Source organism: Pygocentrus nattereri, chromosome 3 (assembly GCF_015220715.1).
Source record: "Pygocentrus nattereri isolate fPygNat1 chromosome 3, fPygNat1.pri, whole genome shotgun sequence".
In the NCBI taxonomy this organism is placed as follows: domain Eukaryota; kingdom Metazoa; phylum Chordata; class Actinopteri; order Characiformes; family Serrasalmidae; genus Pygocentrus; species Pygocentrus nattereri.
The window spans coordinates 38,116,990-38,139,148 of NC_051213.1; the positions used below are offsets into that span (position 1 = coordinate 38,116,990).

Genomic DNA, 22,159 nt, shown 5'->3' on the forward strand with positions numbered 1-22,159 from the left:
CCTAAAAAGCATGTTCACAATCCTGCAGTCCATAGCGTGCAAAGATTCAAAAGCTGGAGGGTGTTCATTTCACATTGCTGAGAAGCACACTGTATGCATCATTACAGCAGCATTCTGCAAGGAGCACAGCAATGCAGCCTGTCATCTACAAATGCTTAAGGTTCAGGTGAGGACCAGTCAGAGTAGATGATTTTACAGTGTGGCCAACATGGATACAATTCCATTTGTTCATTGATTTAACCTGCCATGGAGATGCTATATGCTTGCAATCTGAATAGAGCCACAAGTGGCTCATTTAAAAAAGCATGTGGACTTTGAGGAGCACTGCAGGGCTTAGGGCACAGTATGAGACTGGCACTGGCCTTAACACTAAAAGAAGTTTGGGACTGGGAATGGTTTTGACACTAAAAGTATTGCCAAGACAATACTTTTCCCAAAGTATTTCCCAAAACAGCAATGATGGGAAACTTGATACTTACTTTTAAATGCTGTGCCAAGTTTTAGAAGCACAGATGTTCTGAAATATTGCTTCAAGGTGTGGTTCAAACACAAATATCACATTATTATAGATGAACAGCTGGGTTAGTGATAAGCAATAAAGGAAGGTGTCTGGACCCTAGCACCCATCACTAAAAATGACATCCTTGAGATTTTTAGTGGTTTTAACACAGTGAAAGATCGATGAGGGCTAGATAAGGTTAAAATTCAAGCAAAACATTTGTAATAAACCAAAAGTGAAAACCAAAGGGACAGAATGAATAACCACATGAAGAGCCAAGTTAAGATAACAAAATACGCACATGATTAGAGCCTTGCAATCCACATGAACATGCAAGGATTGATCCAGGAACAGTGAAAAAATGAAAGAGGGTCACATATACACACAGATTAACCAGACAGCTACGGAACACGGAATGGAAAGGTTGGACTAAGGAGCAAACCAGAAAGATGGTTGGTGAAACAAAGACAGGAGTAGAAACGGTAGAGGGAAGAGCAACAGTGGGGAATTCCTTACAGATACATGTATGGAACCAACACGTTAGTCAACAAACAGGGGCTACTGTGAGCCTTTGCACTCTGTAGCTTATATATGGAGGAAAACAAATACAGTAGCAACACCACAAACCAACACAGGAATCTAAATAAGGTTTAATTACCCTCTAATAACAAGAAATTAAAAGCTCGACATCTTAATCAGTTCTGCCCATTTGTTTCTGTGTTTCCTGTGAGAGTGATTAGGCATTAGCAGGCAGGGAGTGACAAGGCATGTAGGCTCAAAGCTGTAGAAGTTCCGAGGTTCCAAGGTTGTGGGCGTTTTGGGTGTTTCCAGTAAAATGTCGGTCTTGTTTCACCAGAGAGTTGATAAGGATCTTTTTCAGAAATGTCTGAAATGTCATCACCAGCTGATAATTACAATGGAAATTATGTTGTCAAAAGACTCTACCTGTCTACCTGACTCTCTGTCTCTCTCTCTCTCTCTCTCTCTCTCTAGCTGGGCTCAAGAGTTTCTGAATGAAGAGAATAAGGGATTGGACGTTCTTGTTGATTACCTGTCTTTTGCCCAGCGCGCTGTCCCGTATGTATCAATCAGTAGAGTGATACCTAGATTTTTGACTGCTTTAATAGCAGAACTATATGAGGTGAACTTAAAGGCTGCATTCAGAGTTTCACATTTAAGTTATAAAATATCTGGATAAGCGTTGCTTACTCCACCACTCCTCCAGCTGTCTGTAGAGACTGGAATGAAGACTACTGTGAGAGAAAATGTGCATTACAGCTGAGGAAACCAAAATCACTACATTAAGTTAAGTGACCTTTATTAGTCCCTAAAAGGGGGAAAATTCACCTCGCATTTTAGCCAATCCATGCAGTGAAACACCACATACACAGTAGTGAATGCACACACACTAGGGGCAGTGAGCACACTTGCCCAGACTGGAGGGCAGTCCTATCCACAGAGCCCAGGGAGCAGTTGGGCATTAGATACATTGCTCAAGGGCATTTCAGTCACGTACTGTGAGCTCAGGGGATCACACCTGCGACCTTCTGGTCATAAGGCTACTTCCCTAACTTCCAGCCCATGACTTCCCAACAGGTCCAACATGACAACATGGAGTCTTTGCTCAACTGATGAAATGGAAAAATTGACTAAATGTCCAGGTGTTTTTAAACATTTTGTGCAGAACTTGCTGCAGGAATAGTGTCTTTATCTACTGTAAATAAAACTGTAATTAAACACAGAATACAACAACTTGAAAATTCCCAAACTCCCCATTTTAGTGACTGGCAACTGCTGTTTCTGCTGAAGTAGATTAAAAGTATACAGCAGTAGGAAGCATGTGTGTATGGTGCAGTTGGAAGGTTACACATGATCCAACTCCCAAAAATATCCAGCTGAGCGTACCTATGAACAGTACCCAGTCAGAAACTGGTCATTGATGAAGGTTTAGAGGACAGCATTTGGGCATCAACTAATGAGCTACAGTCTCTTACTGTACACCAGCAAGGTGGCGCTACAGGGTAGGGGTTTCTAATAAAGCAGCTGTTGAATGTACATTGTCTATTTTTTGTATTTCTATGTGTTTGCAGGTATGATCTGGACAGCACTGATAATAGCAGCTTTGAAGACAAATCAGCGGAAGATTTGACCTCCAGTGCCACAAACTCCCCTACCCACAATTCTTCACGCTCTAACCGTTCCTTCACTTCACGGTCAGTCCCTCACTGCATGTTCTAGTGCTGTACAGGGATGCTCCTGTCTGTATGAGCATATGTGTGTGTGTGTGTGTGTGTGTGTGTGTGTGTGTGTGTGTGTGTGCGTTTTCTATCATGCTGGTCCTATCACAAACTCAGCAGGACTACAGGATGTCTTCAGAGTTGTGAGACTAAATGATTAGTTTACTCAGAGAATCACACTGACATCAGGCATCCCACACCAAAGAAAAACACAAACAAAACTGATTAAATTAGGACTGCCATCCTTAATGGGGTAAATGAATAAAACCCTAAGTTTCCACATTATATTTGTGACTTAATTTCACTACTGTCATTACTCCAATGCCAGTCTCCAATAGCTCACAGTAACATCAGGTTCAATGCAGCTTCAAATGATGAGCCTTTCATTATAAAGGGTGAGTCAAAAGTCACAGGACACATTTTATTTTATTTTATTTTTTATGCTGTCACAAGCCTCCATGATGCGGTGCTGAAGGAGGTGTTTGTTGCAGATTTTCTCAGCATACATAAGTGGTTTGAGATGACCCCAGAGATAAAAGTCGATAATAAAATAAAAAATAAAATAAAATGTGTCCTGTGACTTTTGACTCACCCTGTAGAAAAGCATTGAGTGTAAAAGGACAGAACAAAGTGCTACATTCAGTAAATATGATATTTAAAGGAAACAGGCAAGCACAGAAGCTATTTCAGAAGTTGTCAGCTAATCTAGCTGAGGTTTTGATCATTCTAAACCTAAGCTTCAGCTAAACTTCAGCTGGATTCGCTATTACACTAGTTAGATAGCATGCATGTAGTAGTGGTTAGTGTGGTAGTAATAGGTTTTTATTAGTGGTTTATTTTTGTAAAATGTAAAGCTTACAGTTAATAACAAGACTTAACAACTGCTTTCTACTACAGACCCAGAACTCAACACTCCACTTACACCCTAGTGGCTCGAGACTCAACTCAGAACCAGAGAAAGTTACTCGTAAATGTGTGTGCCACAGACGCAGAGAACTTTCACACAGTAAAACACATTGACCCTTATTCACCGAGGCTGTGCACATGCGACCACCTTTAATGATGTGTGGACTATTCTGTGTCTGATTAACAAAACTTTTGTAAGACTTTCAAACAAGCACAAATCTGAACGCAAACAGTAAATCAGCTTCAGTGCGTGAAATCAAGTACCAGCCTACCAGCGCCTCGTTTAAAAATGAATTACACAACACACCCTAAATCATGCAGAGGTTTCAGTAGGGAGCCAAATACATGATAGACTTCAGTAGCTTGTGAGCCAATGGCTGCCCTCATAGACAGAGTTTGAGGTTGCGCAGTGAGTGCAATGAATACCCTTTATAGTTTTGTAATTAAGACGGCTTGAAAGAATAAAATGTGAAATAAACAAATGTCAAAGTTTTTTAAAGACAAAATCTTTCCTGCAATAATGGATTGAAATGCTGTCTTATTGTAGTGTATAAGATGCTGTTTTATACCAGTGTGCATGTAAAATAAGTACATGTGCTTTTGTGTTGTACTGCCATGTGAACAAATTATTGTTATTTTCTATGTTTATTCTTATTATTGGTATAATAGATGATACGGATAATGAATCAACCATAAAACAAGCATTTTTTTTAAAGTTCTTAACTATTAACTATGCTCAAAATTGACTGTATGCAACTTTAGTGAATAACAGTCATTATATTAACATTTAAAATGCCATACATTTCAACCTCATAGCTCTGTGTGAATGAACATACTCCTCAAGGGTGGAGGCTGCAGAACAAGTTGCATTCCTGTGCCTGTAGGTGACAGTGAGATGTATGATTGTAATGTGCACCAAATCCTTGTGATAGAGCTGAACTGGTTTTCTTCTAATTTACATGGACTTTCTCTCTGTAAAGGCTTTTGCGTGCAGCCTGCTTAATTATGGATGAAAACTTTATTACTGTTTGTATGACAAATTCTCAACAAACACATGCCACTGAATGCCAAAATCTTCATTCATTAGCCTACATTAGAGCACCAACTTAGTTGACTTACAGAAATAAGCAATAAGCAAATTACAACATTAATTTTTTTAATTCACTAAAGGTATTTTTTTAAATGAGGGCCCATTTATCTTTTAAAAGATATTAGTTAAACAATCTTATTCAAAAGATCTTAGCGTATGAATGAGCTACAATTGGATGTTGTGAGTCACATCTGGACACATCTCAAAATGATCTGTGGAATAAAAACAGGCACATGATGTGATCATAATATATTTTACCTTTTATAACTGTCAGTGTCTAGTATAGGCCTAACTGATGCAGTTGCTAAATAGACTATAACATCACAACATGTGTACATTCTCTTCTTTGCTTTTCAAAATGAAAACAATTGTTAGGCAATCTTCACTGGAACTACTAGGATGTATGAAGTTATTTGTCTTTTCATGAGAACGCAGATGATTCTGGAATGTCTTTCATCATAAATGAAAAAAGTGTTGGATTTTGTGGGCAAATGCTGTAACTCTGCAAGTGATTTACGTTCAGATACACACCCATGTCTTTCTGCTGATGCATGCTGAAAAACCTGCATGTTTTGTGGTGTATATGTTTCCAACATTCTTTAGTCCACTCGTAGTACATGGCTGTGTTTTCCTTGCACCTGAGTGAAATAATTTGCTGATGATAAAAAAGGGCATTACAAGGGGTATGTCAGAGCAGGGAAAACACAAAACTGTCCAGTACAAGTGGGTTGCCAGACTGGAGTAGGGAAATAAAGCCTTAAGCCCATATCTTGCTGGTTTAGTTTTATCTGTGACTGCAAATGAGAGCTACTTTAATCCAGAATGCAGTGTGTAGTTGTTTTGTAGTCAGTAACCAGTAATGAACATGGAGTGAACGGTCTTTTGGGCTTGACTCAACCCAGAGCTCCATCAGTAACAGTAGTTCTCATCAAATCCACCCCACGTTCATTATGAAACCTGATAGCAGACATTTTGTGGCGCATGTCACATAATGCTAACGTGAACATCTGAGATATTAGTGTGTATTTGAGGGAGTTACACTCCAGATCCTTAAATGACATCACAAAAAATCCAGCTGGAATACTGCATTAGTCTGATAACCCACAACTCCTACATATTCCCCTTTTCTCCTTTTCTCCATTTTCTCATTTCCATCTGAAGCCCCCACTGATCACATGCTGTATGATCAGCGCTGATGATGGGTGAATAAATGGTGTGTTTGTGTGCGTTTTCCTTTCCTTTCTCTCCACATGTGTGACGTTTGCAGGCTGAACTCTTTCCACTACAGGAAGGCTCAGAGGAACTCACGTCTGCTCAGCCAGAAGGATCATCTACATCTCTGCATCATGTGTCTGAGGGCCATCATGAACTACCAGGTACAAAACACATGCACTTTCAAACACTCACAACCTCACAGATGTTCTCACTTTATTCTCTTCTCTTCTGGTCAGTTGAATGACAGTGCCCTCCAGAATTACTGGTACTTTTGCTAAATATGAGCAAATTGGTTTCACTTCATACACATTTACTCACACTCCTAGAAATTCTTATGAACAAAGTGTACTTATCATATATCACCAGTCTGCTTCTGTTTAAACCACGCCTAAGTCTGAAGGAAGTCTGAAATTATCATCTTCTGCTACTTGTGTGATGTTTGCATTTTATAGGGCATGACCATAGGTAGGGATTAAGCCTAGTCCTGGATCTCTTAGCAGGCCAATATGATTTTTTTTCTTGTTATACTTCATTTCTACATGAACATTTTTAATTGTTCTTTATTCCTTAGAACTAAACAGGCTGTTTTGCTGCTGTGCTTTTGTGATGGATATGTGTAAATGACTTCTGTTCTGATTGGTTGTACTGTATTGTGTTTCAATTAAAAAGCAGTCCAGGCTGAAACACTCCTTACAGCTTCAGCACAAGTGTACAGAGCTAAACTGCTGTAGGCGAAATAGACCAGATTGGTTTGTTTTTTCATAGCATTACAAAAACAGTAAATTCAAAGTAGTAAATTAGTTTTTGACTGTTTGGGAGGGGACAGTTTTGAAACTTTGACAGTGTAAATATCACATTAAACTCTTCAAAATCTATTTCAAAAAATGATTTCATGTTTCCTGTGCCAGACCACAACAACAGCATTTTCTCTTCTTACCAACTGCCAATCATTCTGTAAGACACTGTACAAAATAAATCTGTGAATAATTATGTCTTGTCTCTTCTTCTCTCTCTATCTCAGTCAGGGTTTAATCAAGTGATGAGCCATCCACAGTGTGTGAATGAGATTACCCTAAGCCTGAACAACAACAGTGCCAGGTAAGAATTTTGTGTGTGTGTGTGTGTGTGTGTGTGTGTGCAGTGAGACTGACAGTGGTGTGTTAGTGTGTTGCACTGGTATGAGTGGATCAGACAAATCAATGGTCCTGGAGTAGATACTCCTACCTTGTTGGTCCACCTTGTACATGTAAAGTCAGTGACAATAGCTCAACTGCTGTTTCATGTTTATGTCTTTTTAGTACGTCATTAGTGGTCACAGGAAACTGCCCACAGGACACTGTTGGCTGGATATTTTTGATATTATGGTGGTAGTTCTGATCCACACATACCAGCACAACACACAATAACACGACATCACCACATGTCACTGCATTGCTGAGAATGATCTACCACCCAAATAATGCTCTCTGGTGGTCCTGATAATTGACAAACAGGGTGAAAGGGGGATAACAAAGCATGCAGAGCAATAGATGGATTACAGTCTGTAATTGTAGAACTACAAAGTGCTTCTATATCGTAAGTGGAACTGATAAAATGGACGATGAGTGTAGAAATAGGGGGTGTTCAGTTCAGGTATATGGTAGGTGTTTCTGATGAAAAGACAACTCTGCATACACTCTTTATTTAGAACTAAAGCCTTGGTCCTGGAGCTGTTGGCTGCTGTGTGTTTAGTCCGAGGAGGTCACGAAATAATTATCTCAGCTTTCAACAACTTCAAAGAGGTAAGAAATATATTATGTACTTTATCTTTGTTAAGTTAGCAGAGAAAGGCTAGTCACCCACTGCGTTTACATTAGGTTAGCTAACAGCTTTTTCCAGCATCCTGGCATGGATGGATAGTGTTTTTTTTTTTTACTGTATCCTCCTCAGGTGCATTCTTGCCTTCTCAGCTCCACATTGGTTTTTCTGCTCTTTGCCACTACTATTGCTCTTTATATGACTCACACATGACGTTTGCTACGCTGGTGTACAAAAGACTGTACAAAATGTACAACCCCAATTCCATTGAAAGTTGTGACATTTTGTAAAACATAAATAAAAACAGAATAGGATGATTTGAAAATCCTTTTCAACCTATATTCAATTAAATACACTACAAAGACAAGATATTTACTGTTCAAACGGATAAACTTTATTGTTTTTTGCCAATATTCACTCATTTTAAATTTGACGCCTGCAACACGTTCCAAAGAAGTTTCGACAGGGGCAACAAAAGACTAGGAACGTTGAGGAATGCTCAAAAAAACCCTGTTAAAGACATTCCACAGGTGAACAGGTTATTTGGAAACAGATCCCTCAGGCGGCACTGCATTAAAAACCGACATCATTCTGTAATGGATATTACCACATGGGCTCAGGAACACTTCAGAAAACCACTGTCAGTGAACACAGTTCGTCGCTCCATCTACAAGTGCAAGTTAAAACTCTGCCATGCAAAGTAAAAGCCATATATCAACAACACCCAGAAATGCTGCCGGCTTCTCTGGGCCTGAGCTCATCTGAGATGGACTAATGCAAAGTGGATTAGTGTCCTGTGGTCTGACGAGAAAATTGTGGACGCCGCATCCTCCGGGCCAAAGAGGAAAAGGACTGTCCGGATTGTCATCAGCACAAAGTTCAAAAGCCAGCATCTCTGATGGTGTGGGGGTGTGTTGGTGCCTATGGCATGGGTAACTTGCACATCTGTGAAGGCACCATTAATTCTGAAAGGTACATACAGGTTTTGGAGCAACATATGCTGCCATCCGAGCAACGTCTTTTTCAGGGACGTCTTGCTTATTTCAGCAAGACAATGCCAAGCCACATTCTGCACGTGTTACAACAGCGTGGCTTCGTAGTAAAAGAGCCTGCAGTCCAGACCTGTCTCCCATTGAAAATGTGTGGCGCATTATGAAGTGCAAAATACGACAACGGAGACCCCGGACTGTTGAGCAACTGAATTTGTACATCAAGAAAGAGTGGGAAAGAATTCCACCTACAAAGCTTCAACAATTAGTGTCCTCAGTTCCCAAACACTTATTGAGTGTTGTTAAAAGAAAAGGTGATGTAACACAGTGGTAAACATGCCCCTGTCCCAACTTCTTTGGAAGGTGTTGCAGGCATCAAATTCAAAATGAGTGAATATTTGCAAAAAACAATAAAGTTTATCCGTTTGAATATTAAATATCTTGTCTTTGTAGTGTATTCAATTGAATATAGGTTGAAAAGCATTTGCAAATCATCGTATTCTGTTTTTATTTATGTTTTACACAACGTACCAACTTCATTGGAATTCTGGTTGTACTACACTCTGTAGAACACTGCCTGTTGTGTCAACCAGCCCCAGATTCATATCACTGCAGTGCATTCAAACTAACTAATCTTTACCTACTCTACACAGCTGACCACTTCACAATTATCCACTCGATTTTGTACCACTTGAGGTCATTTGTAAATGTCTACAAACATAGACATGACTGCAGTGTTTACTGTATGACAGAGCATTATTTTTGCCTGTTTATATGTGTGGACTGTGTAACATGTATGTAAACCCACAGTAACCAGCTCAAAATGTTTCCGGCTCACCTGAAACACATGCGCGCACACACACACACACACACACACACACACATGCACACACACACACACACACACACACACACACACACACACACACACACACACACACACACATGCACACTCACACTTAAAACCAAGAGCAGCTGCTGTCTAACCAGTTGTCCATCAGGAAGATAAAACAGTGGATGGGGTGTGGCCCTCAAATTCCTCTCTCTCTTTTTAACCCTTCCTGAAAACTAAGACGCCATTTGAACAGAGTAAAGGGGCAGCTGACCATGCGTATAGGACACTATTATACACTTTCAAACTCATACCATCCCCCCAAACACACACATGCACAGAGGTAAGGGGAGACTGAGGTAATTTTAGTTCAAGTAATGCCATAATATCTTTCTCCAACACAAACACAAAGGCAATGTAAGGGTTGTGATGATTTACTTTAGCCCTCATGATACATATATTTTTGGACTATGACAAATAAAGCTAGGCCAAAAGGCTAGGATGTCGGAGAAGGCCTTAAGATCTATATTCTCTAATAGCATAATCAGCAACATATTCAGATATTTTGACATTTTTACCTTATTACAGCATGTTGGTCAGGGAAAAATGTATCAAAATGCAGAATTTTGTCTTTGTTGTCTATCACTATGTTCGCTATTGGAAGTGTTGTGATAGTATGTGCAAACAATCAAAGTGGAATTCAGATCAGTTACATTGAGGACTTATTAGTTTGTGATGTGACAAATAATAAAATTTCATCTCTGTAAGATCATGTTCTTTAGGAATCAAAATAAATGCAATGGCAACACTGAGAAAATAACATTAGTAAAGGTGAACAGTGGATTAAAAGGCAGAAATGAATACTTTCCCTAATCTTAAATTTCTTTGGGATTAAGAGCCCAGCTATGCTGACCATCAGCTTGGCCATTGGAGCAACTCAGAACACTTGAGCTTGATGATCTAAGACTAGCTAACCTAAAACCAGCACTATATTTCAAACGGAAATGATGTTTCAATACAACTGGTGTTGAGGATTGAGTTTATATGGTTTAGTGTGTACTGCTTGCTAAACAGAACTCCTAATCACTGCATTGTTCGTTCTGAGGCCTCAGTAGTGATGGTGATTGGTCTACTAATTTATCATATAAATAACATCAGGTCAGTCAGAAATTGACCCGTGATGAATGGAGTAGAAAACAGCTAACCATTAATACACAACAGATGGGCTACAGTAATTGTGTAGATATATAGTGGAGGTAGGTGGAGCCACTTAGTAAAAGAAGGTAGAATCTCATGTTAGTTACCATGATTTCCTCATTCCATTGCATTCCATTCTAATACTTTCTGTGGTGGAGCCAGGACCACAATTGTAAAATGAAATTTGACTTACTGACTTCTGGAGGTATTTGCGTCCCCGTCCCAGCTCTTGAGACTTGTTACTCATGAAGATGACTGTGCTGTAATTTAATCTTTTTTACTATTTGCTTAAGCCCAGCATTGGAGCATGACCTAGAAACTTCTGCCATGCTACCCCATCATTCAAATGAGACAATAACACTGGAAGCTGACCTTGAGCATGAACTCTAAATGAATTATTTACACTGTATCAAACTCTGTCACCTTTTCAAATCGTAGACACAAAGTGCTTCACAGACAAAGGTTAGGCAGGGAAGAACATCTTTTATGAGAATGTGTATATTGTGCTATGTTCAAAAATATGTGATGCATATGTGTACATGACAAAAGTAGTGTTGTTCAAAAGTAGTGTTGCTCGTAGTTCAAAAATGTAGCTTTAGAATTAGATTGTGAAGCACAATGCTTTAACTTTCCCTGATTTAGCTTTGCCTGCTCTCTTTTAGTTTCAGTGAATGTTAGCATACATACATACATACACGCACAGGGTGAGTCAAAAGTCACAGGACTCCGTTTTATTTTATTTTATTTTTTATGCTGTCACAAGCATCCACGATGCAGTGCTGAAGGCGGTGTTTGTTAGATTGTCAGATTTTCTCAGCATACACAATTTTTCTGAGATAACCCCAGAGATCAAGTCAATAATAAAATAATAAATAAAATAGAATAAAACCTGTTCTGTGACTTTTGACTCACCCTGTATATATAGGTATTTTAAATGTTGATGATGATGAAATAGACATAAATCTGAAAAAATAGTTTTGTATGTACCATTATTTGTACAAGCATTTAAAAAATACTTTTAAAGGTTAAAACCTTATCTCTGAACCATCATAAAACAATGCCTCAGGCATCCGGAACTATATTCATAACCGTTTTATGTAATGTTTGAGGTGACATTTGACATTGACATTTGGTCGCTACCACTGTGAACAATTCTGACTCTATAAGTTTCTCTAGAACTAAATATTTCATATCAAACCACTCTGACTGTTCATACATCTTGAAAATCAGACTTCAATTTTGAGGAATCGCTCTTAAAGATGTCTCCACCTGCAGTTTCAGTATTACAAGGGTTCACAGCCCTGGTCCTGGAGTACCCCCTACCCTGCACATTTTTAAGTGTTGCTGGGTCCCAACACAACTAATCCAAGTAATCAGCCCTTCATGACTTGAAGTTGTTGTGTTGGGAGCCACTAACACTACAATGTGCGGTGCATGGGGGACTCCAGGACCAGGGTTAAGAACCTGTGCAGAAACATGTAACAAGTACCAAGCAGGTCAGATTCCTCAGCCTTTGAGTCATTGTTGGTCTTACTGATTTAGAGCACTAGACGTGTTAAAAGGTTTAGTAGCAGTGCTTGTGTGGGTGTAAGTGTGGGATACAGTGAGCGGCACTGCTGGCTGTCAGTGCTGGTTTTAAAGGCTGGTAATGTGATCCTCATGACCATCAGCTCAACAATGAACACAATGTAATCAAATATTTAGACACTGAGCTCTAATTCACCACGTACTGCATGCTCAGAGATGTTATCTCACACACACACACACACACACACACATGCATACTGCCGTGTTGTCGCACGTGCGCAAACACTCACACACACATGCACTCTACTGATGCTAATCAACTTTTTCCTCTGGATTGTAATGACCCAGTAGCTCTGCAGTTCAGCTGTTTAGGAGACAGATGAAGAATGACTGTATGTTCTCTGTCCATGTGTGTGTGTATCTGATGGTGTGTGCTGGGTTTCTGGTGTCACATGGTGGTGACATAGGTATTGTTTGGGCATGGAGTGGCAGACTGACTTTTACATTATTCAGGACTCTGAACAGGGATGTCTTTAGTCTCTGATCTGTCACTGGCATGACAAAATACCAGACACGCTAATAATTGTTTATCAGAGTAAGTTTAAAGTTTGCCCTTGCCTGCAGGCACTTACAATGCCTGTTTTTTTCTCTCTATTATGCAACCGGAAACTCTCCTGTCCAGTCAGTTTTGAGTTCTCTATCAACTTTTCATGACAATTAAGAAAAGAGAAGAAAGAATTCTACCAGAGTCCTCACTACAGAACCTAGCTGACTACCTACCTAACTATATTGTTTGTCAATTGTGAATGTATACAGAATATTATTAATGTAGCTAAGGGCAACTGTTTGTGACCTTATGACCCTGCGTGGTTCCTGTAACAGTAAGTTATGTATCCTGAGTTATGAAGAACTGGAGTACATGTTCTGAAATATCTTATTCATATGAGTTGTGCTGCCCCCCTGTGTCTATCTATGATAGTGCAGTTGATGTCATGAGTAGCACTGCAATGTTGGGAATGGTCCACCACTCAAATATCTGGCTGACAGTGGCCCACTGGTCAGTGATGAATGAGGTAGATGGTCTTACAGTTTGTAAATATGCACTTATACAGTGAAGCTAAAAGGTAGGTGGAGAAAGTAAGTAGAAAGTAAGTCAAAGAACAACATAGGTGTTTCTAATAAAGTAGGCAGTAAAGTACATGCTAGTTATCTTATCAAACTTATCAAAGTGTTTTTGAAGTGACTTGAATAACATTAGCATGGGCAGTTTTGTTTGAGCTAAATACTGTTTGTAATATAAGGTGAAATCCTTTTTTTCTAGGTATGTGGTGAAAAGTGCCGATTTGACAAGTTGATGGACTATTTTCGTAATGAAGACAGTAACATCGACTTTATGGTAAGAAACACTACACCAGTGTTTCTCAATTATGCTGCTGGAGTCCCTCTGCACTCCGCATTTAAATATTCTGTTGCTAGTAGTTTATCAGCCAAGACATGTATAGTGTCTAAAGTTTGTTTCTTTGGTTTATTTAACCAGGAATAGAAGCAACAATTAACATCAGTACAGAGTAAAAATCATGCATCAATAAGGCTGCATCTACTGTTTCTGCTGTGCAGCATGTTTAGAGTGTGGCAGTGTCGAAATCCATGTCTCTATAATACAATATATGTAATCATTTTACGTTGTTCAAGGTGAGTGTGGGATGAATTAGACATGCAGTTTTCTCAGAATGTAATTGGTGAGGTATAAGCTAGCATTATTTATTAACTATCATTACTTGTGTTGGCTTGTTGTAGAAGGTATTGAGAATTAACTAGACGGAGTCCTGCACTTTTGAGGAGAAGGTTAGATTTATTTATCACCAGATCCCCAATTCGGTTCCTTCTCCCACAGAGAGCGAGAGCAAACAATTGTACAAAGTGTTATCTCCCTCAACTGGCCCAAACAGTCCTCCACCCCTATGTATCAAGGTTATGTACCCGTGATAGAGAGGCACAGAATAGGACAGAACATTCTCAGATGGCCTAAGAGGATCAGGCCGTTAGATACAGAATGTCTATTCTGATAGACAGAATAAACATATAGCAGAATTAGAATTAACCACAACACTTGTTAAACCTTGTAGTTCCAGTGCAAAACTAAAGAAGCAAACTTCAGATACCCAACTTGTCTTGGTTGATGGATTACATTTGAGGAAAACTCTGGCTATAACCTCATGAAGGACTTCATAATGAGGCAAGCATGATAGAGCTGGATTACACAGACTGAAAAAGTTTGGAGACAACATGGTTTCTTGATTTTCTGAAAATAAGGTAACAAAAAAAATAGAAATGAATCCTCTGCTGTAAGCATACTTAATACGGCAGATTTCAGTGCACAATTTTTATTTACACTAAAAAATAAAACTTTACATAATAAATATACCATAACTTTTCTGTACAGGCCATATATATATATATTTTTTTTTTTTTTTTCAAATTGTTAACATCAGCAAAGAAACAGTTACTGCACATTAAAATGTGCATAAGTCTGTTCTATGTAGAGGATGTGTTAACTTGTTTTCACTTAGAAAATGTACAAAACATCATTTACCAATGTGAAGTATTTGATTCTGTCTATCCACTAGGTGGCATGTATGCAGTTCATCAATATTGTGGTGCATTCAGTAGAGAACATGAACTTCAGGGTTCATCTACAGTATGAGTTCACACAGCTGGGGCTGGACGATTACCTGGAGGTAAGGAAATTCACAGACACTCACATACACGCACATATGCTCAAGTCTTTGTGGGATATTTCCATATTCATAACTCCGCTCTACCCTTAACCTGCAAAAAAACAGCTTTATTCTGTGTTACTTTTTCCTATTGAAAAGTGGGTTTTTAAAAATACAGAGAACAGAAGCGAGTAAGTTTAATATATTTGGCACTGTGGAAATGTCAGTGACCACCCTTCGTTTATTTAATTTAAATTTAATTATTTAAGTTTGAAATTATTCTCCAGCATGCCACGTAGTGAATGTAGTAGTCCTGTACTTTTGCAACTAGATACATTTTGTTCTGTGTACATATAAGAGTGTCTTTGGATATTTTGCATTATGAGGTTGTTTAGCTGTCAAAATATGAATAATGATACAGACATGCTATAAGCAAGCTAATGCTCCTACGCACTGACATGAAAACGTGTGTAAGTAAGTCTACTGCTTTACTTCAGCACTATTATATACCAACACCAGCTACTCAAATTCTAGCCTACTACTGTTAGCCTTAACTATCATATTTAACAAAGCCTGCTAGTTGTTGTGGGGCATTTTGGTGAGGTTGCCAGTTTTATGATGTCTGTCAATGCACGGCAGTGTTAGCTTATGTGCAGCAAGTATTTGTAATTTGGCTCCTTAAACAACGTTGTAATTCAAAGGACCTGCTGACATTTGGAGGAAAAATGTCTGTATAGCAAAACATATCGACTATAACATTTTTGTTTCATTTGTACTGTTTGTATTTGCACTGGCACTTAAATAATTGAAGGGTGGGCTCTGACCTTTGTGCAGTACTGTAGATGTGAAGGTAAAAGGTGTTTTATGTATGTTTTCAGAGTTTAAAGCTGACTGAGAGTGAGAGATTGCAGGTGCAGATTCAGGCATATCTGGATAATGTCTTTGATGTTGGTGCCTTGCTGGAGGATGCAGAGACAAAAAATGCCTTGCTGGAACATCTAGAGGAAGTACAGCAGCACAACACACAGGTACAAACCCACAGACAAGGATATAGCTAACATGTGGGTTGGGGGCGGTCAATACCCATAGTCTCACAGTCAGATGATTCCATCTCTCATGTATTCACACAGCACATTTCCTGAATTGAAATCATGACTGGCAATCACAAATCACTGATGAAAAAACACACATTTAAGATAATACTTTGGACTAAATGGCGACCCAGCCAATCATAATTAAGCAGTGTAAGCGGAACCAAATGCATTACATACAGTCAGTGGAAGTTTGAGATTGGATCAAATTGGCTAGCAGATTTGGCTTGACATAAAAGGTAGATCTGATTGTGTTTTGGTATAAAAATCATATAGCAAATACTAATAAGTCAGTTGGCTAATGTAAACTTACTGACAACTGTGCCCCCCTCACTTTTAAAATGACTACCATGGCCCTGCACACACATACACACAGACATGTGATGATACATTAACTAATCCTAACCTTAACCTCAACCCAAAACCTAATCCTAAGCCTCATATGTTTTCGACATGTTGCTGAGAGAAGAGTTTATTCTAAAAGGACCACTCAAGATAAAGTGTCACCAGAAATGTTCGGGGTGGGCCCGGGGGGGAGGCGGGGTGATGGATACAGGATGCCAGTGTTTCTTTATTATTTAACATTTACATTACATTTTATTTATTTGAATATTACGAATGGGTAGCATAGTGTTGCAGTGTTGCTTAATATTAATACCATCTTCAAAGATTATACGTTCGTTCCAGTTTTCAGTTTTACATCTCTTAGTGGCTAATGCTGGTTATCATACCTTCTTTCCTTTTTTAAATGATAGATAGTGTATTTTTAGCATTCCCTATGGCTGGCAGGGTTGCCAGGTCCAACAAAAATCCAGCCAAAGGTTTGCTTAAAAGCCACCCACCAGAAGCAGAAACCTCATTATTTTCTCTCTCAACTGCATTTTCTAACTACTCCAATGTAGCAGGAGCACTGCGAACCTGCCAACCCCGACTGCGAGTGTGTGGGCTGAACAAAACGCTCCACAGCATAAGCAATGAAAAGTACATAACATTATGGCCTCTTTTGTAGGTGCACGTGTGCTCTGGACTGATCTTGTTTGTTTGACTTAAGGAACTCCTATAGTGTGTAAAAGTCCCATTTAGATGGAATGAAAATATCATGTCGACATCTTAAGTGAAATCACATTAATCCAAAGAGTAGGAAAGGGGGTTGTTTTTCAAAGGAGCGGCTTTTGTCTTTTTTCCCTTTTCTTTTTTTTGACTGGAGTAATAGCTTCCACTCATATCTCCCCCTCAGCTCAGGCCCTGGTTGTAGTAGTAGACATTGAGTGTCATCCATACTTCTGCAACACTGAACAGCTGCATGCTTCATTAAAATTGGAAGTCAACCCAATAGGCAATTTTTCTTAGCCCTGCTGTATTTTTCATAGTAATTTGTTTTGTTTTTGGATCAAAAAATCATAAACGTCATGAAAAAGAATCATGATCTCATGTCATCTTTTGCAGCTGAGCAGTAGGTTGGAGGAGTGTGAGAATGAAGCAATGGAGAAAGTGTCTGAACTGGAGAGACAGCTCATACAGACCACTAAGGAAGTGGAGCTACTAAAGGTACAGTTCACACACACACACACACACACACACACACACACACACACACACACACACACACAGTCACTCCAAAAAACACAGCCTTTCTCACCTAAAATAAACACAAATACCTGCCTCGGGCAGTGCTTGCCCTGGTATGCGTGAAAACAAAAACTGTGCAAAGTGACCTAGAGGCAGTGCTGCATCTAAAGTGTACTACAGCAGTTATCTATTCCTGTGTGTGCTTTTGCAGGAGAGTCTTCGTGAATCATGTGCGCAGGTCTCTAGCCTGCAGCAGAGGGAACGGGAGCGAGAGATAGCACAAGAGATAGAGAGAGAGAGGGAGAGGGATAGGGAGCGGTCAGTGAGTGCTCTGACTGTGTTGGAGCAGAAGGTGCAGCAGCTGGTGGATCAGGGACTCATTCGAATGGAGAGATCATCGTCTGGCTCACTAGACCTCGATATCATACCTGCCGATACAGCCAGCACAGAGAATGCACAACTACCTCACACAGGTGAGAGCACACCTGAAAGCGTGTGTGTTGCATATGCATGTTCAAGTGGTTTTCCTTATTTTTCTTTCCTTTTTTTCTTTATTCTTCACATTTTGCAATAATATTGTATGTTAATATCAAACCACTGGCATAACTACAATCTTTTAGGCCCTGGTGTAAACAAAAGAATAGGGCCCCTATATATATATATATATATATATATATGTGAAAAAATAAATAAATAAATAAATAAAACTCCATTGTTCGCACACAGTGCATTGTTTATTTATTTATATTTATTCTGATAGTGTTTTCTGAACTAATAAATGCCTACTGACCAGATAAATAGCTTTAAATATATATATATATATATATATATATATATATATATATTTTAGATGCCATTGTATGGTTCAATGTTTTCCAACTCTAAAATTCACCAAAAATTCTCAATTAAATCTAATTACTGGGAATCATTTCCATCAGCACAAAAGCACCTTACAGGACCATCACAGAGTGAGCAGATAGTATTTGCATGTAGAATCATTCTCAGCATTGCAATGACAGCGCCACAGTGTTGTATCTCTTATATACAGTCTATGGCTGCATTGTTAAGATTGGATCAGACACAGCAGTGCCTGGAGGTTTCACCTCAGTGTTCAGAGGATAACTAACACAAACTGTGCAGCAATACATGGGATATTTAACTTTACATCGACAAGATAGACCAGCACAGTGTTCAAAAACTCCAGCAGCACTCCTGTGTATGACCCATTCTTACCAGTGCAACACACCACTATCATGTCAGTGACACTGAAATGCTGAGAATGATCTACCACACAAATAATACCTGTATATGTATATATTTATGTTGTCGGAACAAGACCTCGTATCTCCAAAATGGTAACTTTAGTGGAGATTTAATGTAAGTCAGTGGACCAGACTTTCTTCCAAGTCATTTTGGGCAGTTTCTTTTAGACCATTAATCATGAAATTTACACACAATGTAAAGGGCAACAAGCACTTTCAAGTTATGTCAAGGCATTCTGACAACAGCAGGATTTTATATATATATATATATATATATATATATATATATATATATATATATATATATATACACTGCTCAAAAAAATAAAGGGAACACTCAAATAACACATCCTAGATGTGAATGAATGAAATATTCTCAGTGAATACACTGTGTATACATGTGTGATTTTTTTTTTTCTGTTTTCTTTTGTAGATGCGATCACAGAACCAGACGGTTCTACTACAACATCCTTGGCACAATCACAGCCACCACCCCCGGCCCCTCCTCCACTCCCAGTCCCTGCCCCTCCACCACCACCTCCTCCACCCCCTCCTGGCAATGTACCACCTCCTCCTCCTCCTCCACCACTTGGCTCAGGTGCCTTTGCTACAGGTGAGTTTAACTTCTGCAGTTTTTGGTGATGGAATATATGCTCACCATATCTAACTGCACACCTCAAGAGACATTAAATATCCAGTGCGTGTATCTACCTTATGGATTTCTCTCCTTACATACAGATGGATGACAAATGAAAGGAAAAAAAATATATATAAAAATAAATAAAAGCATAGAGAAAGACAATGAGTGCTCATGGTTCCAGTGTACTGCATTATACGATTAAGCATTTAACATCCTATCATGCTCTGTGGCATGTATAACATGCTAAGAAGTCTCAGCTGCCCTTGATTTTGGATTAAGGTGGCAAAAAGGAAACATAGTATAGGCCTGAATGAAGTAGTCCATAGTACCATTTGCAGATCCACTTGCCCCTAAGAGAGAAGTGTCACCACAAATCAGTACAAAATTATTCTGACTGATCACCTGCTTCTTATGATAAACCATTTCTATCCCGAAGGTGGTCTCTTCCAGAATTACAGGTCATAGGGGCTCACTGAGTGGTTTAATGAGTATGAAAATGATGTAAATAAAAATATAAACGGTTTAAAAAATAATAAAGAATAATCAACCCAACTGAACACCTATGCAAGATTCTGGACTGATGCGTTGGACAGCTCACCACCACCATCATCAAAACACTAGGGAATATCTTTTCTGCAGGAATTGTGTTCCATTCCTCCAGTACAGTTTCAAAGACTTGTTGAAACTATGCCGAGGTGTGTTGAAGCTGTTCTGGCAGCTTGTGGTCTTGCAACACCATACTAAGACACTATACATTGTCTGTTCTTTTAAATTGTCACTTGTCTGTGTTCGAATGTGTTTGCATTAGGTGTAAGAGGTAAGAAGTCAATCCAGACGAAGTATCGGATGCCGCTGTTTAACTGGCAGGCTTTAAAAGCAGAGCAAGTTGCTGGAACCATCTTTACTGAATTAGATGACAACAATGTGTTAGGGGTAAGAGACTCTTACAAGTTCTATTTAAGCCATTCACCTAAAGGGCCCATATCAAGGAAAACCAAAGTTTCCAAAGTAACCAAAGTAGTCCATATATTAAATCTAAGCTGCAATATCAGCCAGTTTCTTTTAAACGGTTTAGCCCACTCATACACACTTAACAGCCTTTTTCAATACTATAGGATAAAGAAAGGCTGAAAAATCTTTCAGGTAGAAATGAATTACATGTGTTTTTGGTACTTAAATCTAGACAGATGCCATAAATAAATCCTAAAACAGTGGGATATGCCCCCAAATGCTGCCCGGGTGCCGTGAATAGGGCTGCCCACCGCTCCGGGCAAGTTTGCTCACCTCCCCTAGTGTGTGTTCACTGGTGTGTATGTAGTTTTTCACTGCACAGAAGGAAATTTCCCCGTTGTGGGACTAATAAGGGTCACTTAATATAATCTTTGATGGCCAAAGGCATCTGGGGGCTGAAGGACCCTTACACTGCAGTTCACGGATCTGAAAGCCTTCAAATGAAGACTGTACTGCTCTTATTTACATCTCACTTTTCTCATCACATTTCTCTCTCCAGGAGTTGGACATGGATGTGTTTGCAGAGCTGTTCAAGACCAAAGCTCAGTCCCCTCCCACTGATATTGGAACTCTGAAGATGAAAGTGGCTCACAAAGCTTCTAGCAAAGTCTCACTACTGGAGCCCAACCGGGCCAAAAATCTTGCCATCACTCTGCGCAAAGGAGGCTTGGACGCCAACCAAATCTGCACTGCCATCGAGACGTATGTGCTATGCCTGAGCCTGATCTAGGCTTTACTGTACTCAAACTTAACACTAATTTCAATTATGCATGAGCCTTTAGGTCAAATTGTCATTAAGATTACAACCCCAATTCCAATGAAGTTGGGATGTTGTGTAAAATATAAATAAAAACAGAATATGATGATCTGCAAATCCTTTTCAACCTATATTCAATTGAATACACTACAAAGACAAGATATTTAATGTTCAGACGGATAAACTTTATTGTTTTTTGCAAATATTCATTCATTTTGAATTTGATGCCTGTTCCAAACACGTTCCAAAGAAGTTGGGACAGGAGCAACAAAAGACTGGGAAAGTTGAGAAAAAGTGAACGGCTCAGTTGTTCACAAGCAAGGATGGGGCGAGGTTCACCACTTTGTGAATAACTGCGTGAGCAAATAGTCCAACAGTTTAAGAACAACGTTTCTCAATGTGCAGTTGCAAGGAATTTAGGGATTTCATCATCTACAGTCCATAATATCATCAAAAGATTCAGAGAATCTGGAGAAATCTCTCCAAGTAAGCTGCAAGGCAGAAAAACAAACATTGAATGGCTGTGATCTTTGATCCCTCAGGCGGCACTGCATTAAAAACCGACATCATTCTGTAATGGATATTACCACATGGGCTCAGGAACACTTCAGAAAACCACTGTCAGTGAACACAGTTCGTCGCTCCATCTACAAGTGCAAGTTAAAACTCTGCCATGCAAAGCGAAAGCCATATATCAACAACACCCAGAAACGCCGCCGGCTTCTCTGGGCCTGAGCTCATCTGAGATGGACTGACGCAAAGTGGAAAAGTGTCCTGTGGTCTGACGAGTCCACAGTTCAAATTGTTGAAATCAAGGACATCG

The 22,159-nt window shown here is 39.3% G+C and overlaps 1 protein-coding gene across 3 annotated transcripts in view; it reads left to right on the forward strand.

The window, feature by feature from the left end:
* Window positions 1-22,159, forward strand: part of fmnl1b (formin-like 1b) — a 63,777-nt gene that overhangs the window by 24,781 nt on the left and 16,837 nt on the right. For 2 of the 3 annotated variants that reach the window (XM_017700748.2, XM_017700750.2), the window contains exons 5-17: window positions 1,493-1,576; window positions 2,590-2,712; window positions 6,000-6,108; window positions 6,969-7,045; window positions 7,635-7,728; window positions 13,611-13,685; window positions 14,917-15,027; window positions 15,885-16,034; window positions 17,544-17,645; window positions 17,878-18,139; window positions 19,362-19,541; window positions 20,377-20,501; window positions 21,079-21,281. In XM_017700748.2, the coding sequence (XP_017556237.1) occupies window positions 1,493-1,576; window positions 2,590-2,712; window positions 6,000-6,108; window positions 6,969-7,045; window positions 7,635-7,728; window positions 13,611-13,685; window positions 14,917-15,027; window positions 15,885-16,034; window positions 17,544-17,645; window positions 17,878-18,139; window positions 19,362-19,541; window positions 20,377-20,501; window positions 21,079-21,281 (1,695 nt within the window). The remainder of the gene's footprint in view (window positions 1-1,492; window positions 1,577-2,589; window positions 2,713-5,999; window positions 6,109-6,968; window positions 7,046-7,634; window positions 7,729-13,610; window positions 13,686-14,916; window positions 15,028-15,884; window positions 16,035-17,543; window positions 17,646-17,877; window positions 18,140-19,361; window positions 19,542-20,376; window positions 20,502-21,078; window positions 21,282-22,159) is intronic. The other variant, XM_017700749.2, reaches the window with a different exon arrangement.